We start from the raw sequence: 22,224 nt of genomic DNA on the forward strand, positions 1-22,224 counted from the left end.
ACACTCCTTCTCTTCCTCAACTTTTCATCTTTGGTCACAGCGCCACCTCATGGTTGACTAAAGCTTTCAGAGAGGATTTATTTTTCAGGGACGAGGAATCAGAGTCCTCCCTCTTACCTGCTCCTTGAAGGTTACTTAGCGAAAGCTAAAGACAGCGAGAAAACGTACTTTTCAGGTCCTCCTAAGGTCCACATTCTTCTTTGTTCTCGGAGGACCTGGACTCTATGGTCAGTGACGAAGAGGGGCCTCTATCCTGTTGGCGCTTGCGTGCTGCGAGGTGGTTCCGCATGCGCGGTGGGGTCCAGCGAAGCGCACGCTGAGAGTCGGCGGCTGCTGCGGGTGGATCAAGTCTGGTCTCTCCGATTGAAGAGCGTGGCGCCAGACACCAGTGCGGGATTCACACACATACCTCAGGTGACTAGTCGCCCCGATCGGTTTCTCCAGGAATTCACTTTGGTTGTGTCCAGTGACATGGGTGGTCGATAGAGGGTAGGCCCCGGGCTAACACCCCCTCCTTCTCCCGTTCCTGCGCGGGAAGTGTCTGCACACAGCTGCCACCGCCCGCCGGCTCCGTGTCGGTCTCCCCGTGTAGCAGAGGTGTCATGGTGCGAACGGAGGCTTCTCGTGAAGGGAGGCGGGCCGAGTGACTGAACAGCCCTTTCAATGTGCTTCAAGTGGGGACGCCGTGAGGTGGGGCGGCCTTGGGAGAATGCCGTGACGCCCCCGCCCCGGGACGCGGAACACTTTGCCCTCTCCGGGCTTGAGAGTTACATCGTGTTTTTTTTTTTTTTTTTTTCTTCCGCCCCAGCAAATACTCTCAATTGTAACCAGACCGGGCACTTCAAGGAACCCGTTGATTGGGCCACGATATTGACAAGAGTTGGGTTTAAAAAAAGATCCAAGTTTGTTCATGTGATAAGTGATATTAAAAAAAAATCGAAGCTCCTATCGCCCTGTATTGCTGGAGTGGTGCGTTTCTGGAGAATGAGTCGCTCCTTAAGATGGAACTAAAAGATCCTACTGAAGAGTTTATTACTCTTCGTATCGGTTTGCCGTGTTTCAGCACCGATGAGAATAGATTTGTAGAAATACGCGCTGTGATCTTACGGTTAAGCAGAATGAAAACACGTAAGATATGGGAATTTTAGGTCCCTTTTGTCAGCGCCCCAAACTTAGGCTACTTTAACGTTCATTAACAAGAAACATGTTTCTTGGGGAAAAGGTGTAGCAAAGAAGTCTTGTCTGTTCTACCGATTTAAGCTGTGATCCAAGGGGAAAAAACCTTGTAACTGTGTCTTTCAACAGTTTGGAATTACTTACATAGAGCTTTACTGCCTCTTCTCAGTTCATTGGATGCCAAATGACAGTTAGCGATTCTCAGAACATCTCAAAAAGATGCACAGTAATGTTTTTAGAGAGGGGTGCTTCCTATTTCAATGACAGTGAACTAGTTTAAAAGCTTTATTTGTGTAGCACTTCTGTAGTAAAAACGAGCATTCAGAGCATAACTAAGTGTTAGAGCCGAATTAGAATGATCACGGGAGTTGCCTCTATCATATCATACTTTACTTTGGAAAAGAATGTGGACTTCTGTATCCATTATGGCGACTTGATCATGCAGTGGTTTAAGAAGTTCTGCCTACCATTTGACCAGGCAAAATTACTGACATTGCAGGGTATTTGAAATTATCTTGGAGTTCAGTTATGTATTTTGAAAGATGGGTGTTCTTTACTGGAGAACACATACTGTATTGTAGTACTCTGACATATTGAGGCTTTGTGGGTTAAACTCTGGAGTCAATGTCAGATGACCTGGATTTAGGTCCTGTTGTACTTAGTAAGCATTTATCTTTGAGGAAGTCATTTAATACTTTATTTTAATAATAAAATAATTGTTTAATGAATTAAGTTACAAAATGGAAATGATACCTCCTTTGCCTTTTAATAGCTTGTATTTGTATAGCACATTACACTTTCCAAATTTTATCACATGTATATTATTTCATTTGATACCCTCCACAAACCGGTGAAGTAATGGCATACACTAGATACTACAGTTAATGGGAATGCATTTCCCAAGCAGCCACGGCTAGTAAGTAGGAGAACGAAGTCTGGAACCCATGTCTAGAACTATTCCCAAAGTCAGGCTATGCTACTTGCCTAACTTGAGGACCCTATTGAGGGTGAAATAAAATAAGTCGAAGTGCTTTGAAAATTATGTAAAAGGGCTGATAGATACTTGGTGTGTGACTCCTATTTTCCTGACTGGTTTTTTTCAAAGTTAGTGTTATTAGCATATCTCCATAAATAAGGAGACAGGTTCAAAATCTCTCAACCATTATGCAGGTTTTTTGCAAAGTAGATTTTTTTTGTACTCCACTACTTTCTTTTACTGTGAATGACATAACATGAGCAGTATTCCTTTATTTACACGGTCTATTGCAAAGAGACTTGTACCTCCTGAAGCATTAGCATCCATATCTCCCTTCAGGATTCTTTTACACGATTGCCTATGTTCTTTTACAATCGAATTAAGTCTTGCTTCTCCAAAATTATTGGCTTTACTATTTGAAGAAACTTGGTGAGTAAAATTGGTTAGCACCTGTTAAATCTCTTAAAACTGTTTCATACATTTCCATAACGTTTATTTTTATATCCAGTTTGAAACTTTTTCAGCTCTCAAATTTTAGTACTTTACATGCAGATATTTGACAACAGTTGTCCAAGAAAAAAAAAAAGCCCTGTTTAAAAATGAAACAACCAGCTCAGCTGTTTCTTGGTGGGTAATTGAATGTCTGCTTCCCTTTATTTGCTAAATCCCTGTTTTGTCAAGCTTCAAAGAGAAATATATCTCTGCCACTATTATTAATATGCAGCTTTATTTTTTGTTATACAGGATAGGTTAATACTAAAAGTTTGCACTAATTTATAGTTTATGTTCCAGCACTGAATATGTACATTGATAGTGCTTTTTGTTTAAGATGTTTAACTGATTGTCATGTATTTATCAGTGATATTGAGAGAAAATATAGCCTGATGAATAAGACACAAACTATGGATTCAGACTTCATACGTTCAAATTTTGACTGTCACTTGTTAGCAGTATATGACAAAACAAGATGCTTAACCCATGCTTCATGTTTTTCATCTATAAAATGGGGAAGACTAGGAGGAAAGTGATACCTCAGGGAGATAGGCAGTGGCCAGATAATATAGGACCCTGTAGGTAGTGGAAAAATGTATAAATCAGTGGGTAAGCCACTAGGAAGAAACATGTGGGTGCAGGTAGCAGTTCTCAAAGGTTAAGAGAAACTTGAACTTTATAGTAGTGGGAATCTATAAAGCTGTTCTCGAGCTTGGGTATAACTATTCAACAAAAGAGAAGAATATTTGGGAGTAATGGGAAAAGTGGAAGCTAAAAATTATGGTAGTTGTGAATTAAATTCAAGTTTGTTTTCAGTGGAAAAAAATTCAGAGAGAAGGATACATTTTAGTTAAATTTAGTGTCTTTTGTGATTAATAAATTTTTTGTTTTTGTCTTGACATGTGATACTATAATTTTGGCTATAATAAATAATAGAGTACATCATTTAATATATGGTTAGGGTTAGGATTTAATTTGTTGGAAGAGCCTTCCCTTTATATAGTAGGCGGTAGCATATCCAGTCTTAGCTGACTTGGAGGAAGAGTAGCTTTAGTTTTTCTGACAGGTTTATAATAGTAGTGATTCTTCCTATCATTTGTTGTTGTTTTTTTGTTTTTTATTTTTTTTGCTGTACGCGGGCCTCTCACTGTTGTGGCTTCTCCCGCTGCGGAGCACAGGCTCCAGACGCGCAGGCTCAGTGGCCATGGCTCATGGGCCCAGCCGCTCCGCGGCACGTGGGATCCTCCCGGACCGGGGCACGAACCGGTATCCCCTGCATCGGCAGGCGGACTCTGAACCACTGCGCCACCAGGGAAGCCCTGTTATTTCTTAAAGTATTAAAATAATATTTGACTCTTAAGGTGTACCTTTAATCCTTCAGTGTCAGGACTTTGTAAATGGTCATTATTTTTTATGATTCCTCTGAAACTGATGGTAAAGAATCACGCAAGCCTTAAAAAATGTGGAGCAAAATAAAAATTAAAGCTTGGTTCCTGAACATTCCTCTGTTTTCTGGTACCATTTAAGAAGTTTAAAGAGGGGAGAAAACCAATAACTTCTTCCAGCGGCAAGATGTGGAAAATTGACATTTTTAAATTTTGACCTTAACTGAACACTTACTTGATTCTTTTGTTCAGATTGCAGAATGCCGGGTCTAAGTTGTAGATTTTATCAGCACAAATTTCCTGAGGTGGAAGACGTAGTGATGGTGAATGTAAGGTCCATTGCTGAAATGGGAGCTTATGTCAGCTTGCTGGAATACAACAACATCGAAGGCATGATTCTTCTGAGTGAGTTGTCCAGAAGGCGTATCCGTTCTATAAACAAACTCATCCGAATTGGCAGGAATGAATGTGTGGTTGTTATCAGAGTGGACAAAGAAAAAGGTAAATGAGAAAAAGATTTAAAATAATTTATATTTTAAAATTTTATATTTACTTATTAAATATAAATTTATATTTAATATATAAATATTCATATATTAAATAATTTATATTTGGAAATTTTGATTTAAAATGATTTATTTTAAAATATTTAAAATATTATTTAAAATATTTATTTTAAAATATATTTTTTGTAAATTTCCGACTGCAGTAAAAAAAAAAAAAAAGAAAGAAAAAACCTCCTTTTGTCCTTAAACTCTTTTACATACAAAGTTGTTAGAGAAGGATGCCAGTTAACCATCTAAACAAGACCTTTTAAGTTAGTAGTTTTTTTTTTTTTTTTTTTTGTGGTTGTTTTTTTTTAATTAATTAATTTTATTTATTTATTTATTTAGGCTGAGTTGGGTCTTTGTTGCTGTGCGCGGGCTTTCTCTAGTTGCAGCGATCGGGGGCTACTGGTGCATGGGCTTCTCATTGCGTTGGCTTTTCTTGTTGCAGAGCATGGGCTCTAGCACGCGGGCTTCAGTAGTTGTGGTTCGTGGACTCTAGAGCGCAGGCTCAGTTGTGGTGCATGGGCTTAGTTGCTCCGCGGCATGTGGGATCTTCCCGGACCACGGCTCGAACCTGTGTCCCCTGCATTGGCAGGCAGATTCTTAACCACCACGCCACCAGGGAAGCCCAGTAGTGGTTTAATTAGTACCTCCCAGGACTAGTTTTTGTGAGCCAAGTAACTTGAATTTTATTCCCAGAGGTTATCAGGATCTTGATAATTAACTCATTGCCAAACTCACCAAACTCAGAGAGACAAATAAGCAAACCAGAGTACTAGTTCATTCATATTTGTCAGGTGCCTTTTTATTGATTTAGAGTTAGATTAGTAATCAGGTTATTGAATAAGTGATGGAAATTGGGCAAAGGTAAATGGATTTTAGGAATATTTTTTGTCTTTAAAAAAGCAATATACTGCAGACACACACCCAAAACCCAATATTGTATGTCTCTGGTAATCAGAATGTTTGTGACCCCCAGATCCTATGGGATCTTTCCGGCAGAGATGAATAGGTATTCATTTATTTACTCTTTGGGTGCCCCTTTTTTGGACCCCATGTAAGTCTTCACCTTTGTGAACACATTTTTTTCTAAATATATTGTATAATACCATTGAGTAGGTTTTGTCTTCACCTGGCTTAATATAGTTAAGATAATTGGTTTCAGTCATCTTACTATAGTTTGTTAGGTTTTAGTTTCAGGCAAGTGGTTACCGTCATGCTTAAAAGACCAGTCAGTCACCCTGACTGAGCTTGGCTTTCTGAATCTCCTCAGCCATCTAGTTAATTGATACTTCTGCAAATGAATAATTTTATACATAACTGACTTCTTTTCTGATTATAATCTTGGACAATAAACTTTCGAGGCAGCTTATATTACCCCTTAGGTGGTGCTACCACTTAGCACATTGATTATTCTAAATGCTTTGATATGACTTACTTGTGGCACCCTCCCCAGCTTCCATTTATTAAACTGCTTGAAGACTGAGATTATTCCTTAAACTTGTGTTTCGTTGTTGCTCCAGTAGGACCTCGAATGGTGTCTTATCTTATATTGCTTTCCTATTATATGAAATATATACACAAAAAGGAATCAAATACATTTTCAACTGCCATCAGAAAAAGTGAAAGGGTAAACTTGTATAAGTACAGTAGTTACATGTAAAAATTTATTTTCATAATAGCATTGTTTTTACAATGTTAATTAAAAACAAGAAACAGCAATCTAAATTGTGGTTATATAAATCATGACACAACCAAGCAAGGCAATTTTATACAGAATGCGATCTGAATATTCTGATATGAAAAGATCTCCAGGGTAAGATAAAAAAAGCAAAGTGCAGAAGATCTATAGAGGGGATCCATTTCTGTTACTAGAAGATTAAGTCCTATTGGATAAACCATTCATCATAACTGCTATAAACCCTAAACAAGTATCTGAACGGGTGGTAAAAATTACTCAAGGAGAGTGGGAGCAACCAAAAGCAGGCTGAAACTGAAGGCAAGTTGACACTTGGAAGAAAGGAACTGCACTGGATAAATTTTACAGCTTTTGGACTGAGTGCATGTTACAGACAACTTCCAAGCAGGGCATCGAAAATTCCAGGGGAAAACCTACAGTCTTAATGGCTTGAGAGCCAGAGATGAGAGTTCTGGACAACCACAACAGTTGGAAAGTGGTGATAGGGATTAGAGAAAGGAGAGACACAGAGGGAGAGCCCCCAAGTTTATATATAAATTCTGCTGAAATCTCTGGCCAGCCCGTGAAACTAGTAATACACAGGGTAGACTGTAGCCCAATAGGGTAAAAATCTAAACAAATTTTGTTTGCTTTCCATCTGGGGAGACAGAGCTTATAGTTTTGAATTCAGACAAGCTAACTGCTAAAACAGAAATTCAGTATCCTTGGGAATTCCCTGGCAGCCCAGTGGTTGGGACACCTCGCTTTCACTGCTGAGGGCATGGGTTCAATCCCTGGTCAGGAAATGCAAGCCGTGCGGAGCAGCCAGAAAAAAAAAAAAAGAAAAAATTCAGTGTCCTTAAGAGGAACCTAAAGGAATTCACAGTGTGCCACATATCTTTCCTAATGTCAAGGATACAACTCAAATTGCTAAATAGTTGAAGAAACAGGAAAATATGACCCATACAAAAAAGGTAATCAGTGGAGACTGACCTAGAGATCACCCTAATGTTGGATTTAGCAGATAAGCATTTTAAAGTAAATGTTATAACTGCTCAAAGATATTAGGAAAATATGCTTATAGTCAATGAACAAAATGAAATCTCAGTAGAGAAATCAGAAACTCTCATAAAGAACTAAATATAAATTCTAGAAATGAAAAATATAATATCTAAAAATTCACTGGATGGGCTAACAGCAAATAAAAGGTGACAGAAGGCTCCTTGAAATTTGAAGGTAGTTCATTTAAAAAGAACCAATCTGAAGAACTGAGAAAAAACAACAACAACCTGTCAACTATCAAAAGCTCTATTCCAAAAGAAGGGGAGAAAAAGAAAGAACAGAAAATATATTTGAAGAAACCATGGCCAAAAGTTTCCCATATTTGCTGAGGAAAAAAAATGTTTATATATTAGAGAAGCTCAGCAAACCTGAAGCAGGATAAATACTAAGACCACATTTAGGCATACCAAACTATTGAAAAACAGAATATCTTCAACGTAGCCAGAGGAAAATGATGTTATTTATAGAGGAACAGTAATACAAATTACTGTGGCATTCTTATTGGAAATAATGAATGTCAGAGCATTGAATGATATCTGTAAAACACTGAAAGAACACTGTCAAACCAGAAATTCTGTATTTGAAGAAAATATTCAACAACAAAAATCAAATGAAGACATTTTCAGGTAAATAGAAACTATGGGGATTTATTATCAGATAAGACCTACATTATAAGAGATGATAAAGGAAGTTGTTCAGACTGAAGAGCTGTGATGGCTGAAATGGAAAATATGTGGGTAAACGTAAAAAACCATTTTCTCCCTCTTTATTCTTCTTTTTTTTAATGGGGGTGTTGTAGTTGATTTACAGTGTCGTGTTAGTTTCCAGTGTACAGCAAAGTGAATCAGTTATATACATATATCCACTCTTTTTAGATTCTTTTCCCATGTAGGCCATTACAGAGTATTGAGTAGAGTTCCCTGTGCTATACAGTAGGTCCTTATTAGTGATCCATTTTATATATAGTAGTGTGTATATGTCAATCCCAATCTTCCAATTTATCCCTCCCCCCATCATCCCCTGGTAAACATAAGTTTGTTTTTACATCTGTAACTGTTTCTGTTTTGTAGATAAGTTAATATGTACACTTTTTTTAGATTCCACATATAAGCGATGTCATGATATTTGTCTTTCTCTGTCTGACTTACGTCACTCAGTATGACAATCTGTCCATCCATCCACGTTGCTGCAAATGGCGTTAACTTTGTTCTTTTTTATGGCTGAGTAATATTCCATTGTATGTATGTACCACATCTTCTTTATCCATTCCTCTGTTGATGGACATTTAGGTTGCTTCCATGTCCTGGCTATTGTAAATAGTGCTGCAGTGAGCATTGGGGAGCTCCCTCTTAATTCTTTAAAATACATTTAACTACTTGTCTCATTGTGTACCCATGGGACTTTTATTTATGGAGGTGACTGGTGACATGGAGAGGCCAATGCCATTGAAAGAACATTTTTATTATTAAAGTTTCCCTAGAGATGGGGACCCAGCATGCCATGCAAAACCACATGAGGAAGCACGGGGTTTTTTTGTGTGTGTGTTCCCGAAGCTGTTTTATTTTATTTTTTTTTAACATCTTTATTGGAGTATAACTGTTTTACAATGGTGTGTTAGTTTCTGCTTTACAACAAAGTGAATCAGTTATACATATACATATGTTCCCATATCTCTTCCCTCTTGCGTCTCCCTCCCTCCCACCCTCCCTATCCCACCCCTCTAGGTGGTCACAAAGCACAGAGCTGATCTCCCTGGGAAGCACGATTTTGATCAGGAGGTAGAAGGAGCAAGGGGAAAGCCTAGGCCAGAGCTTTTATTGAGGTTTCCATGACAAAGGCAAGGCAGGTCGGCATAAACAGTTTAGGGTTGGCTCATTTGAATAGTTTGGGCAGGGCTTGGTGCATTGGGGCTGTCCCTAGTTGTCTGGTACCTGGCTCTATGCTGGTTTAGGGCATGGGATAATATTGGCCTGCTGTGTGGAACTTTGATGAGATGATTGGGGGTATGGGCTCTAGATTGGTTGATTTGCATGTAAAAGGCTGCTCCCATTGAGGCCTTTGCCAACTCTAAGAATTGGCTAGTGCCAGGCAGGGAAGTCTCTTCCCCAGTCAGCCAGGCCACAAATGTCAGAGCATCAAGAATACAGAAAATATAGTTAATGCAGTTGACCCTGTGATGAATGGATGCCAAATAGACAAATACAGTGTCTTTTGGCTTTAGCTCTCATTTGGATAATTGAAAATTATTCCCTCCACTAAGGTAATAGAATATGCAGTTACATGATGATAAAAATTCATTTCTGAAAACAAAAATCTCTTATCTTGTACTTTTTATGCAGTATTTTGTTGATACGTTTTAGTGGGGAATAAGTGTAGGTATGCCAACCCAACAGTCTGGTGGTGAATATTGTCACAGTGATTCTTTGGCACCTGGACAGAGATCATTTTTTCAAATTTTTCTCATATAGGATATATTGATTTGTCAAAAAGAAGAGTTTCTCCAGAGGAAGCAATCAAATGTGAAGATAAATTTACCAAATCCAAAACTGTAAGTTGATTTTTTAATCAAATTAGTCCACCATTTGATGTGTTTAATAAATAATCTGCATGGTGTGTTCCTGGCAGAAACAAAACCTACATTTTCTGTAACAATATTTCCATTTCTCATTCTGTGTTACATAGAAAAACAATTTGAAGACTTTATTTCAAAGGAGTATGACTTCAGTGTTCTTGTCTCATGATGTTACTACCTTAAAGCATTGCTTGATGTGTAATATTCTCAAATCAGTACTGGACCATTAGTGTTTTTAAGCTATTTTAGGTTAAATTAACTATGGGTGATTTCAGCTGATTGGGCTTGTCGCAGCATGTAGTTTTTGACTTTCAGCTCTGTTCTGGGATAAGGATCACAGAGACAACCAGCTATTGTTTGTTAAGAATGAGCAAAGGTTTGTAAAATGTCTTTGAATCCAGGAAAGCAAGGCAGGGCCTGTTACTTAGTGTGGTTCTCTACCCCACCCCTCACCCACCTTGCTTTTTTTCCTTATTAGTTTTGCTGTAATTTCCTCAGTAAGCGCTAATAAAGCAAGGACAGTCATTTCTTCATTCTCATCTTTCTGTATTTTTCTGTTCTCTGGTCCTATTTAGATTTTCCTTTATTCCCTAGATCCTCAGTGCTTATTGGCAGTTTCCATTGGTTCTGTTTTCTCTACCCTTCTCTTGTGTCTTTTGTTCCTCTGCCATGTGTGTTTCTGTCCTCAAGATAAAATGCCAAGAAAACAGAGTTTACATGAAGAAAAGATTTTTAAAATCTTGCTTAACCCCAGTAAAAGAGAGTATAAATCTAAAAGCCATCAGACCATTACCCAAATCTTTCAAGTCCCACCAAGTCCAGATTTGAGAAGCACTGCTCTAGGAGACTTCCATTTTGTTTTGTTCCCGTAGGATATTGTAAAATGAGCATAATAGATATTATTAGGATAATAAGACGATAGAATGTTAGTACTTTTCCTCACTCAGATTTTGTGTGTAATTAACGTGAAGACCTCTTTTATACTCTTTCTCTTCTTTAAGCCCTTTTATGTTTAGGAGATTAGGAAAAGAGTTTGGCAGCATTGGGTAGGAGGTGGGTAGGACTGAAGGATAACTGTTAAATGATAACAGAGCAGAAGAAGTAATAAAATCTCCATCCAGGTTCCATGTTCTCATGGAGTAGTAATAATAATATCTTATATTTTGATGTGTGTAAGAACTCGCTACAGTAAAAAGGAAAGATACTAGTATCTCCCTTTTCCAGATGAGGAAATATATTCAGAGAGGTTTTTTTGTCCCAGAATTGACTTGATCTGGGTCTTAGGTTGTAAATGCTATACTAGTTGTACTTGTTATACCCACTTGAGTCATTATTATGGAAAAGCGAATATTTCTCTATGGAGAAAGAATTTGTGTGGCAATCTTTTGTTGTTAAGGAATTAGTGTTGTGAAATTAACCAAACGTTTGTTTTTATATGCTATCTACTAAAATGTAAAAATATCTATTTTTGTTTTTTAATATAGATCTCTTACCTTTGAATTGTTGAGCTCTTCATTTTGTTTCTAGGTTTACAGCATTCTTCGTCATGTTGCTGAGGTCTTAGAATATACCAAGGATGAGCAGCTGGAAAGCCTGTTCCAGAGGACCGCTTGGGTCTTCGATGACAAGTACAAGAGACCCGGATATGGTGCCTATGATGCATTTAAGCACGCAGTCTCGTAAGAACACCTTCTTAGCTCTGCCTCTCCATTGATACTACAGCTGCTGGGTCTAGCACACAAGTTGAGAGCCTGACATTTAATAGCACAACATTCATGTATTAAGTCCTTGCCAAATTTAGATAAAAATATTTTAGTATAATAGGCCCATGGTATGGGCCAATCCTATAAAGCCGAGCCTATATGATTTGGTGTACCATAGTTATGTAGTTTTGTAAACCATATGGTTTCATCTCACACTACTGTCTTACATACTTTCCTCTCCTAGTTTTGTTATTGTCCTAGGTGACTTCAGGGCCAACATAGATGTTTTGTTTAAAACTTGTTTTCTTTACCTCAGTTCCTTAGACCTTCAGCCCATGCCACATTAGCTAGTCTTCCATATGGCCTCACCCTGGGTCTTACTGTCACCAGGATTTGCTGTGTCTCCGAAACCTTTAATTCACACATTCTGTTCTTTCACCACAGCTTCCTGTCCTTCCAGCTCCCACAGTTAGTCCTACTCTGTGTCGTTTTAATTCTTATTATTATCAGGCTCTGATTCCAAACCTTTTTTTTTCTCCCTTTTTCACCCTTTCCTGCCTTCTCTTATTCAGCATAGACACACCATGGTCCATCATTTCAACAACTTTCTTGCCAGTGTCATGAGTTTTGCCCTGTTTTTCCTTCTGTTACATCCAGCCTTGGAGCGATGTTCCTGCCTTCTCTGCACTTGTAGACTGCTGGGTGCTGCTAGGAAAAACCACAGTCTTGCAGGTTGGTGCCACTGCATATTCATGGTCTCCAACCTCAGCTGGGCCTTAACTGCTGCCCCACATTCTCTTTGCTCCTGGTCACTTCTTCCTCTCATTCTTAGATTGGCTATTTTAGAACTTCTCCACAATCTTCCTCAGATACCCACTCTGTCCCTCTCCTCTCACTCTCACCTGGTACGCTCACTACCTAAAAAAGAAAATAGAAGCCATTGCACAGGATCACCTCTACTTCCTTCCAGTTTCTCAGCCAACTCATCTCCATCCCACCTGTCACTGCCTCCTGTGCTCCTGTCATACTGGAATTCGGATCCTTCCTGCTCTCAAAGTAATCTTACCACCTGTGCCCAGCTATTCCTAAGGGATGTCTTTCCATGTACTATTCCCTCTCTTGGGTCTTCAGCCTTTTTCTTTATTGGTTTTGCTCCATCAGCATAAAAATATGCTCAGATTTCTCCCATTTATACTAAAAACGAACTTTTCAGCCTCCCCTCTACTTTCTCCTGTTGCAAGCACTGTGTCCTCTCTTTTTAACAGCCAGATTTCTTAAGTTCTCTGTACTTACTGCTCTACTTCTGCACCTCCCAGTCCTTCCTAGATGTTAATACCTCACAAGCAGGCTCACCACTGCATTGTTACTTTCCCAGCCTTTGTGCTGCCAAGGGTTATTGGTCTCCTCAGCCCTCAGAATGGCCAAGTGGGGCTTAGAACTGTTAGAACCTCCATCAGGCCTACTCATCAGAGGCTCCAAATACCTTCTAGTTTACCCCCTCCCCTCATGTGACTTTTTTTTTTTTTAATATCACCTTGTGGGAAAGGTGAGAATAATAATAACAGCTAACATTTATATAATTCTCCCAACAACCTATGGTATAAGTGTTATTATTATTCCTATCTTATAGATGAGGAAATTGAGACGAGATTAAATTGTCCAAGTTCACACAGCAACCAAACGGTAGAGCCTCAAACACAGGCATTGTAGTTATGCTACAGAGCTTATGCTATTAACCATCAAGCACTGCTTTATTTTTCTGTCCTCCCTGACTTCAATCCTGGACTCCTCAGTCAGTACATGTCTTACCTTGGTTTGCTGTCATTATCAGCCCCACGTATCTCTCTAGCTTCTGCCTCCACCCCTTCTCCGTTACCACTCTGCATTCTTAACAAATAACAGGTTACATTCTTAACAAATTAACATTCATCTTAACGAATTAACATTTACTCATCACCGTTCACATTCTTTTCTTGCTTCATCAGACATGTTGCAACTGTCCAGATTTAACTCATGATAATTCTGTGCCACATGTGCCTCATTTTTTTTCTCTTAATTAAATAATTAAGTAGAATTTCTGAGATTGTTGGAAACAATATTTTATTCCTCCCAAGCCATTCCGGTCACTTATCAGTGGTAACCACTATTCTGAAATTAGTATGTATCATTATCATTTATATACATATACATGTGTGGGTAGGTTATGAAAAGTATAGAATCTTTTTTATGTTTAAATATTTAATTTGTTTAAACAAAAAAAATAAATTTATTTTATCATTGTAACACGCTTTTCTGTACTTTACATTTTTACTCGTAATGCTGTTATTGACCAGAATTTCTCCAAATTGATAGATGTATGCCTACTTCATATTAATTTCTATATAGTATTTTGTGGTGAGAATATGCTTTATTTGTTCCTCTATAAAGAGATTTTTACATAATCCCCTCTGCCCTTTTATCCCCCTACTTTTCAAAACTGCTATGATGAATGTCCATGTACATGTCTCTCTGTACAACGTTTGGGAATTTCTAAGATACCTAGGAATAGAATTGTTGGGTCATAGGATTGATATATGCACCTTTAAATTTACTTAGTTTTGCCAAAGTACTCTCCAAATTGGTTCTACAATTTATATTCCCTCTTCATCAACATTTGGTATATATCTCAGATTTTTTTTTTTTTTTTTTTTGCCAAACTGATTGATGTACAATAGTGTCCTTTTTTTTTTTTTGGCTGTGTTGGGTCTTCATTTCTGTGCGTGGACTTTCTTCTAGTTGCGGCGAGCGGGGACCACTGTTCATCGCAGTGCGCGGGCCTCTCACTGTCGCGGCCTCTCTTGTTGCGGAGCACAAGCTCCAGACGCGCAGGCTCAGTAGTTGTGGCTCACGGGCCTAGTTGCTCCACGGCATGTGGGATCTTCCTAGACCAGGGCTTGAGCCCGTGTCCCCTGCATTGGCAGGCAGATTCTCAACCACTGCGCCACCAGGGAAGCCCTAGTGTCTTGTTTTGATTTGCATTTTGCTGGTTGTTGGTAAAGTTAACAGCATTTCATATGTTTATTGACCATTTGTATTTCTTCTGTGAAACATCTGTTTATCTCATTTCCTCATTTTCTGTTGGTTTGTCTTTCAGTTATATCATAACTTTCTTAAAACTTTAAGTTCTACCTTAGCTCGTTAAAATCCTACCATTCTTCTAGTCGTCATTTCATTTTTTCTATTTGTTCGTTCGTTCAGCAAACATGCCAGTGACTAAGACCGTGGTCCCTGTTTGTGGCACTTACGAGGGTCAGATGAAATGCCACTTCACCCATGAAGCCCTTCCTGACCCCACTAATATCTTCCTCTCCTCACCCCCAGGGATGCACTTTTGTTTTTTTGGTTTTTTTAAATTTTGCCATGTTTTTGTTCTTTTTAAGCTCCTTGAAGCAGGGACTGCTAATTACATGGAAATGCTTAATTATAGTGGGATGTGAGACGTATAGGCATAACTCATTTTATTGCACTTCGCATATACTGTGTTTTTTTTTTTTTACAAATTGAAGGTTTGTGGCAACGCTTCATCAAGCAAGTCTGTTGGCGCCAGCTCTCCAACGGCATTTGCTCACTTCATGTCTCTGTGTCACACTTTGGTAGTTCTTGCAATATTTCAAAATTTTTCATTATTTTGTTACCGCGATCTGTGATCTTTAATGTTACTATTGCAAAAAGATCACATCTCCCTGAAGACTCAGATGATGGTTATCATTTTTTTAGCAATAAAGTATTTTTAAATTAAGTTATATACATTTTTTTAGACATAATGCTATTGGACACTTAATAGACTACAGTATAGTGTAAACATAACTTGTGTATGCACTGAGAAACCAAACGTGTGACTCACTTTATTGCTATACATGCTTTATTGTGGCAGTCTGGAACTGAACCCGCAGTATCTTCGAAGTATGCCTGTATAGGAGACATTTTAAATTGCTTGCTTTACCTAGATCTCTAAAATTTTTCTTTTAATAATAATCAATTGGATGTTTTCTATTTGTCATACAGGCCTAAGCGCTTTACTTTCATTATCTCATTTAATACTACAATCCAGTGAGATATACTGTTTTCATTCGCATTTTACATATTTGGAAATTGAGGTCTAGAAAGGCCCCAAAACACATAGTGATTAAATTGTGAAGCTAGGATTTGAACTCTAATTCTGACACTGAAGGCTGTGCTCTTAAACATTATTCTGTGGTATTATGTTTGGTGTCCTAATTATCAGTAAAGTAACCTTGACATTTTGTTTTGTGTATGTGTGTGTTGTTTTTTTTTTAATTATCAGAGACCCATCTATTTTGGATGGCTTAGATTTGAATGAAGATGAACGGGAAGTACTCATTAACAATATTAATAGACGTTTGACTCCACAGGCTGTCAAAATTCGAGCAGGTAAATGATTTTTTAAATGATGTTTAAAATATTTTGCATGTACCAAAAAAGCTGTTACATAATGAGCCTCACCAAAGAATATGTTGCTACATCAACATCTACCTTTTTCTAAACGTTTTTCATAACAAGAAAAGTTAAAGAAATTAAGTTATCTTTGCTTTTACTGAATTATAAAATACATATATATTGACGCAAGTAAATGAGTTCAGCTAACCTTAAGTTAGCCCGCTTTCTGGGGCATGGGGAGGGGGCGGCGATTATTTTGTTTTAGTGAATGCTTTAAAATTCCAACAGTCCAGTAATATCCTCCCAGGCCTCTGGATTAACCACTGTTATGTTAGTTTGCAATATATTCTTTCAGCAGAGATTTTTCCTATACACATATGGTGTATAGGAATGTATGCTGTTTATATTCAGATGTAAATTTTTATGTTTTTATAAGGATGGGGTCATACTATGCAAAATTTTCTTCAACTAGCTTTTTCCACTTGGTGTATCATGGCTGCCCTTCCATGTAGAACACAGGGATCTTTCTCATTTTGAATAGCTAAGTAATATTCCATAGAATGATAAACCTTGATATAAGCCAGTCTCCTCTTGATGAGTGTTTAGGTTGTGCCAGTCTTTTTACAGCAGTTGACCCTTGAGCGATGTGGGGGAGTTAGGGTCGCCCACCCTCTGCACAGTCAAAAATCCACATATAACTTAGCCCTCTGTATCTGTGGTTTCAAGTCCAAGATTCAACTGCCATGGTTCGTGTAGTGTTGTAGTGTTTACTTGTTGAAAAATTCTACTTGTAAGCAGACCATGCAGTTCAAGTCTGTATTGTTCAAGGGTCAACTGTATTACAAAAAACACTGCAAATTAACACCCTTATACACATACACTTACCCATTTATACAAGTGTTCAGTAAGGCAGATTCTTAAAAGTAGAATTGCTGGGTCGGAGGGTATGCAGTTTTTAAACTGTTTAAATAATTTGTGGTTATTATTTCATTCAGTCTTCATCACAGTCCTCCATATCTCTATTTTACAAATAAGGAACTGAAGCACAGAGGGGTTGAAATCATGACTTTTAACTCAGACATAGCCAGAATATTCAAAGTGTTTGTTAAATTTCTGTTTTTTTAATAGTTTCATCATTCAGGGGCTTGATGTGAATGAAAAGATATAATTTCAGTGCATATTCAGATTTTTTTTTTTTTTTTTTTTTTTTTTGCGGTACGCAGGCCTCTCACTGTTGTGGCCTCTCCCGTTGCGGAGCGCAGGCTCCGGACGCGCAGGCTCAGCGGCCACGGCTCACGGGCCCAGCCGCTCTGCGGCATGTAGGATCTTCCCGGACCGGGGCACAAACCCGTGTCCCCTGCATCGGCAGGCGGACTCTCAACCACTGCGCCACCAGGGAAGCCCCAGATATTTTTAATTATGAAAATTAATAGCTGGGATTGATTTCTAATTGAAAGGATGCTGAAAGCTTTCATACGTATTTGAATACCAGTGCATTTGTCACGTCTCTGATTTCTTTTAAACCTCTAAAAAAATTTTGCATTTTTTTGGTATAAGCTTTTGAATTTTTATAATTTTAGACATTGAAGTGGCTTGTTATGGTTATGAAGGCATTGATGCTGTAAAAGAAGCCCTGAGAGCAGGTTTGAATTGTTCTACAGAAACCATGCCCATCAAGGTGAGTAGTTATTTTTTCCCTCTCTGATAAACCAAAATCACCTAAACCAAATCAAACCAGATTTTTTTAATGATCATGTTTCATAACAAATGTTATGAAAAGTGGTTCTTGATATGGTATTTCTAGGAGATGTTTACAATTATGTGTAGGCTTTTTGTTGTAGCTACTGCTACTGTCACAGTGGATGGAGATTCCTGTTGGTATTTAGTGCCAAGGGGCCAGCTATGCTAAACCTCCTTTACAGTAAAGAATCACTGTGCCCATAATGCTCATAGAATCTTGAAAAGAACAACTTATTCTCTCATATTCACACACAGCTTTCAAGAGGTTTGCCTTGAATCTTTCATTAGCGGTAAAATTAACTGGATGGTTCTTATTCAGAATCTCATAGAAGAATTTCTTCTATCAGTTTAGTTTGGAACCAAACAGGAATTTTTTTTTTTTTTTTTGGTACGCGGGCCTCTCACTGTTGTGGCCTCTCCCGCTGCGGAGCACAGGCTCCGGACGTGCAGGCTCAGCGGCCATGGCTCACGGGCCCAGCCACCCCGCGGCACGCGGGATCCTCCCGGACCGGGGCACGAACCCGTGTCCCCTGCATCGGCAGGCGGACTCTCAACCACTGCGCCACCAGGGAAGCCCCAAACAGGAATTTTAGAGACAAATTATCCATTGTGCCAATGATAGCTATAGTTAGTTTAGCCACCAAAGACCCAGAAATCATAATCCTTCATATCCGGCATTGCAGTAGCCTGTTTATACTACTGGATTAGATCATAGTATCAGTTAGCTTCGGCTACTTTAACAAACTACTCCAAATTGCTGTGCTGCAGAACTGGGAGTAAGTTTTGGGGTGATTTGTTGTTAAAGCAGCAGATAAGCAAAACTATTCTCGAACATACTCATTGTTGTGTGTTGTATAGGTACATTCATAATTGAATTTTGTCTTCCTTAGATTAATCTAATAGCTCCTCCTCGGTATGTAATGACTACAACCACCCTGGAGAGAACAGAAGGCCTCTCTGTCCTCAACCAAGCTATGGCTGTTATAAAAGAAAAGATTGAGGAAAAGAGGGGCGTCTTCAATGTTCAAATGGAGGTGAGGTCAATACTGGGGTTTTTTGCCTTGTTCTTAAAGTTCTTAAGCAATTTAAATGATCTAAGTGATTTGCATTCTAAAATATCTAATCAGAGACATTTTAAAACATGAGATATGTTTAAGATTACATCTCCCCTAAGCATAAAATAATCATTGACTCAGAGAGTTCCTAAAAGGGTTTTTATAAGTAAATAAAAACTATCATGGGATGGTTATTCAGGACTGTAGTCACTGATTCCCAAAAAGGAAAAAAAATAGAGACAATGAAAATAAGTGATTGGTTATTGCCAGAATTTAATGTAGAATGCTTAAAATTTGATTTCAGAATTAAAAACAAGAATAGTCTCATAGTTTCCTCATCTCAACAAGAACAAAAACTAATTTTCATATATAATTTTCAAAACAATTTCTTCTGTGGAAAGGAATAGTAAGTAATTTATTTTGAAGCCAGAAGATGCATTTTTAAAGGATATCTTTTTGTGTATTTGAAAGATACAGCCACTGCAATTATTTTCATATATTTTCCATTCTAGCTTGTTAGAAATTACAGAAAATGTATTAGGTTTTAATATATATGTTTTCTTTTTCTGTATTGTCTTACTCTCATAAATTTCTTTTATTATTTATTTCATGGAATTTATTGGTGATATTTCAGCACTCAAAAGTGAACAGATAGGGCAGAGTTGTTAGCAAAGTGTTTTTTTAAGAGTTAAAATACCAGGCAGTAATAGTATTGAAATTGAATTTGTGTACTGTTTATCTACTTCACTTTGAAATTGTGCCTCTGCTTCCACAGCCCAAAGTGGTCACAGATACAGATGAGACTGAACTTGCAAGGCAGCTGGAGAGGCTTGAGAGAGAAAATGCCGAAGTGGATGGAGATGATGATGCAGAAGAAATGGAAGCCAAAGCCGAAGATTAACTTTGTGGGCAACAGAGTCCAGTTTAAGGAACACAAAGCAGCCTTCCTGGCTGTTAACCCTAGACTTGAAAGTTTTCCAGTATTGAAAACTTCAAAGCTGAATATTTTTTATTTCGAAGTATTTAAATGTTCCGACAGACCAAAACGTGAAATGCCCTCCTAAATGTCAGCTGTTTTCACACAGTAGCTCTGACACCTTGAGCATTTTTTAAGGGAGTGGCCTGATTTCACTAGAGACAAATCTTTAAGAACAGTCATAAAATGGGGCATGTGATTTCCATTTCTGATGTCTCCAGATTGGCACCCCTTTGTAGTTCAGTGTCTCCATGAGATTTACCAGGGGCACCCAAAGCAAATAGTCCTAACCTTTCTATATAAAATGTATCAAGCAAACATTAAATAAATTTCTGGGATATTTAACCATAGGTTTCTTCCTTATTGTCACCAGTTAAAAGCATTATGATTACTAAGACCCTAATTCTGTTATCTTCATTTTATTTGAAATGTAGTAATATAAAGGCAGGTGACCTAAAGGATCAATATAGCAGATCCTTTCAAAGGGAGGGTTTAGAGAACGTAATTTTAATTAGTGAAAGTTTACTCCTAGGGGGAAAAAGCCTTAAAATGCAACTAAAGAATTACATTGGTTGTGTGCCTTTTACCTATTTGAGACTGATGACAACATGTGGTATGAGGGAGAAGTTATCACACTGGTCCTTGTTGGTGTACTAAGCTGCTTGCCTTGAGTTTGTAATTCAGGGTGGTAAAGGTTTTGGGGGTGTATTTTTTGTTTTTTAAGAAAAAGATGCTGCTTTTTAAATTAAGTTATTTGAGTCTCATTGCCCAACTTTTGATTTTTTTTTTTTCCAGTAAAATATTTGCTAGGTGCCACCTAGAAGCTTCAGTTCTCTTCATAACAGAGTAGGGATCTGTTTGAACACAATTACAATGGTTTTTCTATGTTTCCATCATTTTTTTCTGTAAGAGCTGATTGTTTTAAAGGTAAATAAATAATATATACAAAGGTAAATAAATTTCATAGATAACATATGGTTTGCAGTTACAGCTACAGTAGCCAGGGTGTAGAAAGTCTTAAGTTAACTTTGGTCTGCTTCATAAATTTAATCTCTTAGGACTCTTGAGGTACTAGATAAATTAATTTTACTCTAATCATTCCCAAGAATAGCTTTTTAAATACTTAGAAGATTAAACCTAACCCACCTTAGTCAATCCAGGACTAGACTTACCTCAGTGTTAAAGGGAATGGAAAATAGAAGAGTGTTGGTGAGCCCTTTGAGCCATTTTTGAAGTTTGTCCCTTTGTTTAATTTAGCAGCCTCTACTAGCTCTTTAAATCCAGAAGTCTAGTTTCATATAACCGTTTCCACGAGGGAGCCATGATTGCTGGCTTGCATACTGGGAATATTTAGAGGAGAATCTGGCACATAATTTTCACTTCAGTCTTTCTGAGGAGTCAAAAAAAAGTCTATAAAGCTCACAGCATCAAGAATGTTATCAAACTGTAACAGGTGCTCCTTAAATGTTTGCTGTAAGCAGAGGAATTGAATTTTCACTTTGTTTACTGAATTTTTTTTTAATACTTCAAAAGCCATAACTGTCGAGAAATACCGGTGGCATCAGTGGTGAGTGATTTTATCCCATGCAGGCCTTTTGCTCAGTTTCACAACAATTTTGCAAATTTATGACCCTTATGAGAAAAAAGATCAATACCTCACTGATCACGAAGGAGAGAACTAACTAAACTTACCCTGGTGACCTAAAAGTATCACTTTCAAATATGAGAACAAGATCACACCCAGCTCCAAATAACTTGAACAGATTGACAAAGACAATTGACCAGTTTATCCAAATGGATCTCTCCCCACAAAGACTCTTCATTAAAAATTGACAATTTCATCTACTCCCCATGCTGCCTTTGAGGTCAAGTGGTTATCGACTCATAACTGAAAATAGTTTGAGTCTCCATTAGGCAAAATTAGTTGAAAATTTTAAATGGCTGGGAAAAATATGAACGCAAACCATTTTTCATGTTTTCTAGTAAAACAAGACAAGCCATTACGTGGGTAACGCTCAAACACTTAGTGGAAACCTACAGAGACGTGCTAAGCAGTACAGATACTACTCAGCTGCCGTTCTTGACCTAGCTACTTTTACATCAAGAACAGTGTAAATGGTTCAGGATTTTAAAAAATTCAAGTGCTAGTACTCTTGGCGAGAGTTGACCCCTGATTTGCCTCAAGGCGATAGTCAACTACTTTTCAACACGTGATACTGATACCATACAGAGTGGGGTGTAATTGTGTTAATTTAGAGTCAAGAAGCCATCAAACCAAATGCAGTTTAATTCAGGTATAAACACCTGTTGATAACAAGAAGCAATAAAGAAACTAATTCCAAGGATATAGACCTTGGTGAAATGCCAAATGGAAAATGGTGCTTTAAAAGGCAGTCTCTTAGAATGTAAGGAATAAAGTAGAAG

General features: G+C 37.9%; 1 protein-coding gene across 1 annotated transcript; it reads left to right on the forward strand.

Annotated features, from left to right (window-relative positions):
• Positions 1-270: 270 nt before the first annotated feature.
• Positions 271-20,150, forward strand: EIF2S1 (eukaryotic translation initiation factor 2 subunit alpha). The gene is made up of 8 exons (XM_007115440.4): positions 271-414; positions 4,282-4,530; positions 9,786-9,865; positions 11,417-11,568; positions 15,917-16,023; positions 17,610-17,707; positions 18,660-18,803; positions 19,600-20,150. Exons 2-8 carry the CDS (start codon positions 4,290-4,292, stop codon positions 19,723-19,725), a joined length of 948 nt encoding a protein of 315 aa, XP_007115502.1. The 5' UTR covers positions 271-414; positions 4,282-4,289; the 3' UTR covers positions 19,726-20,150.
• The last annotated feature ends 2,074 nt before the right edge of the window (positions 20,151-22,224 follow it).

This window comes from Physeter macrocephalus, chromosome 11 (genome assembly GCF_002837175.3).
Source record: "Physeter macrocephalus isolate SW-GA chromosome 11, ASM283717v5, whole genome shotgun sequence".
In the NCBI taxonomy this organism is placed as follows: domain Eukaryota; kingdom Metazoa; phylum Chordata; class Mammalia; order Artiodactyla; family Physeteridae; genus Physeter; species Physeter macrocephalus.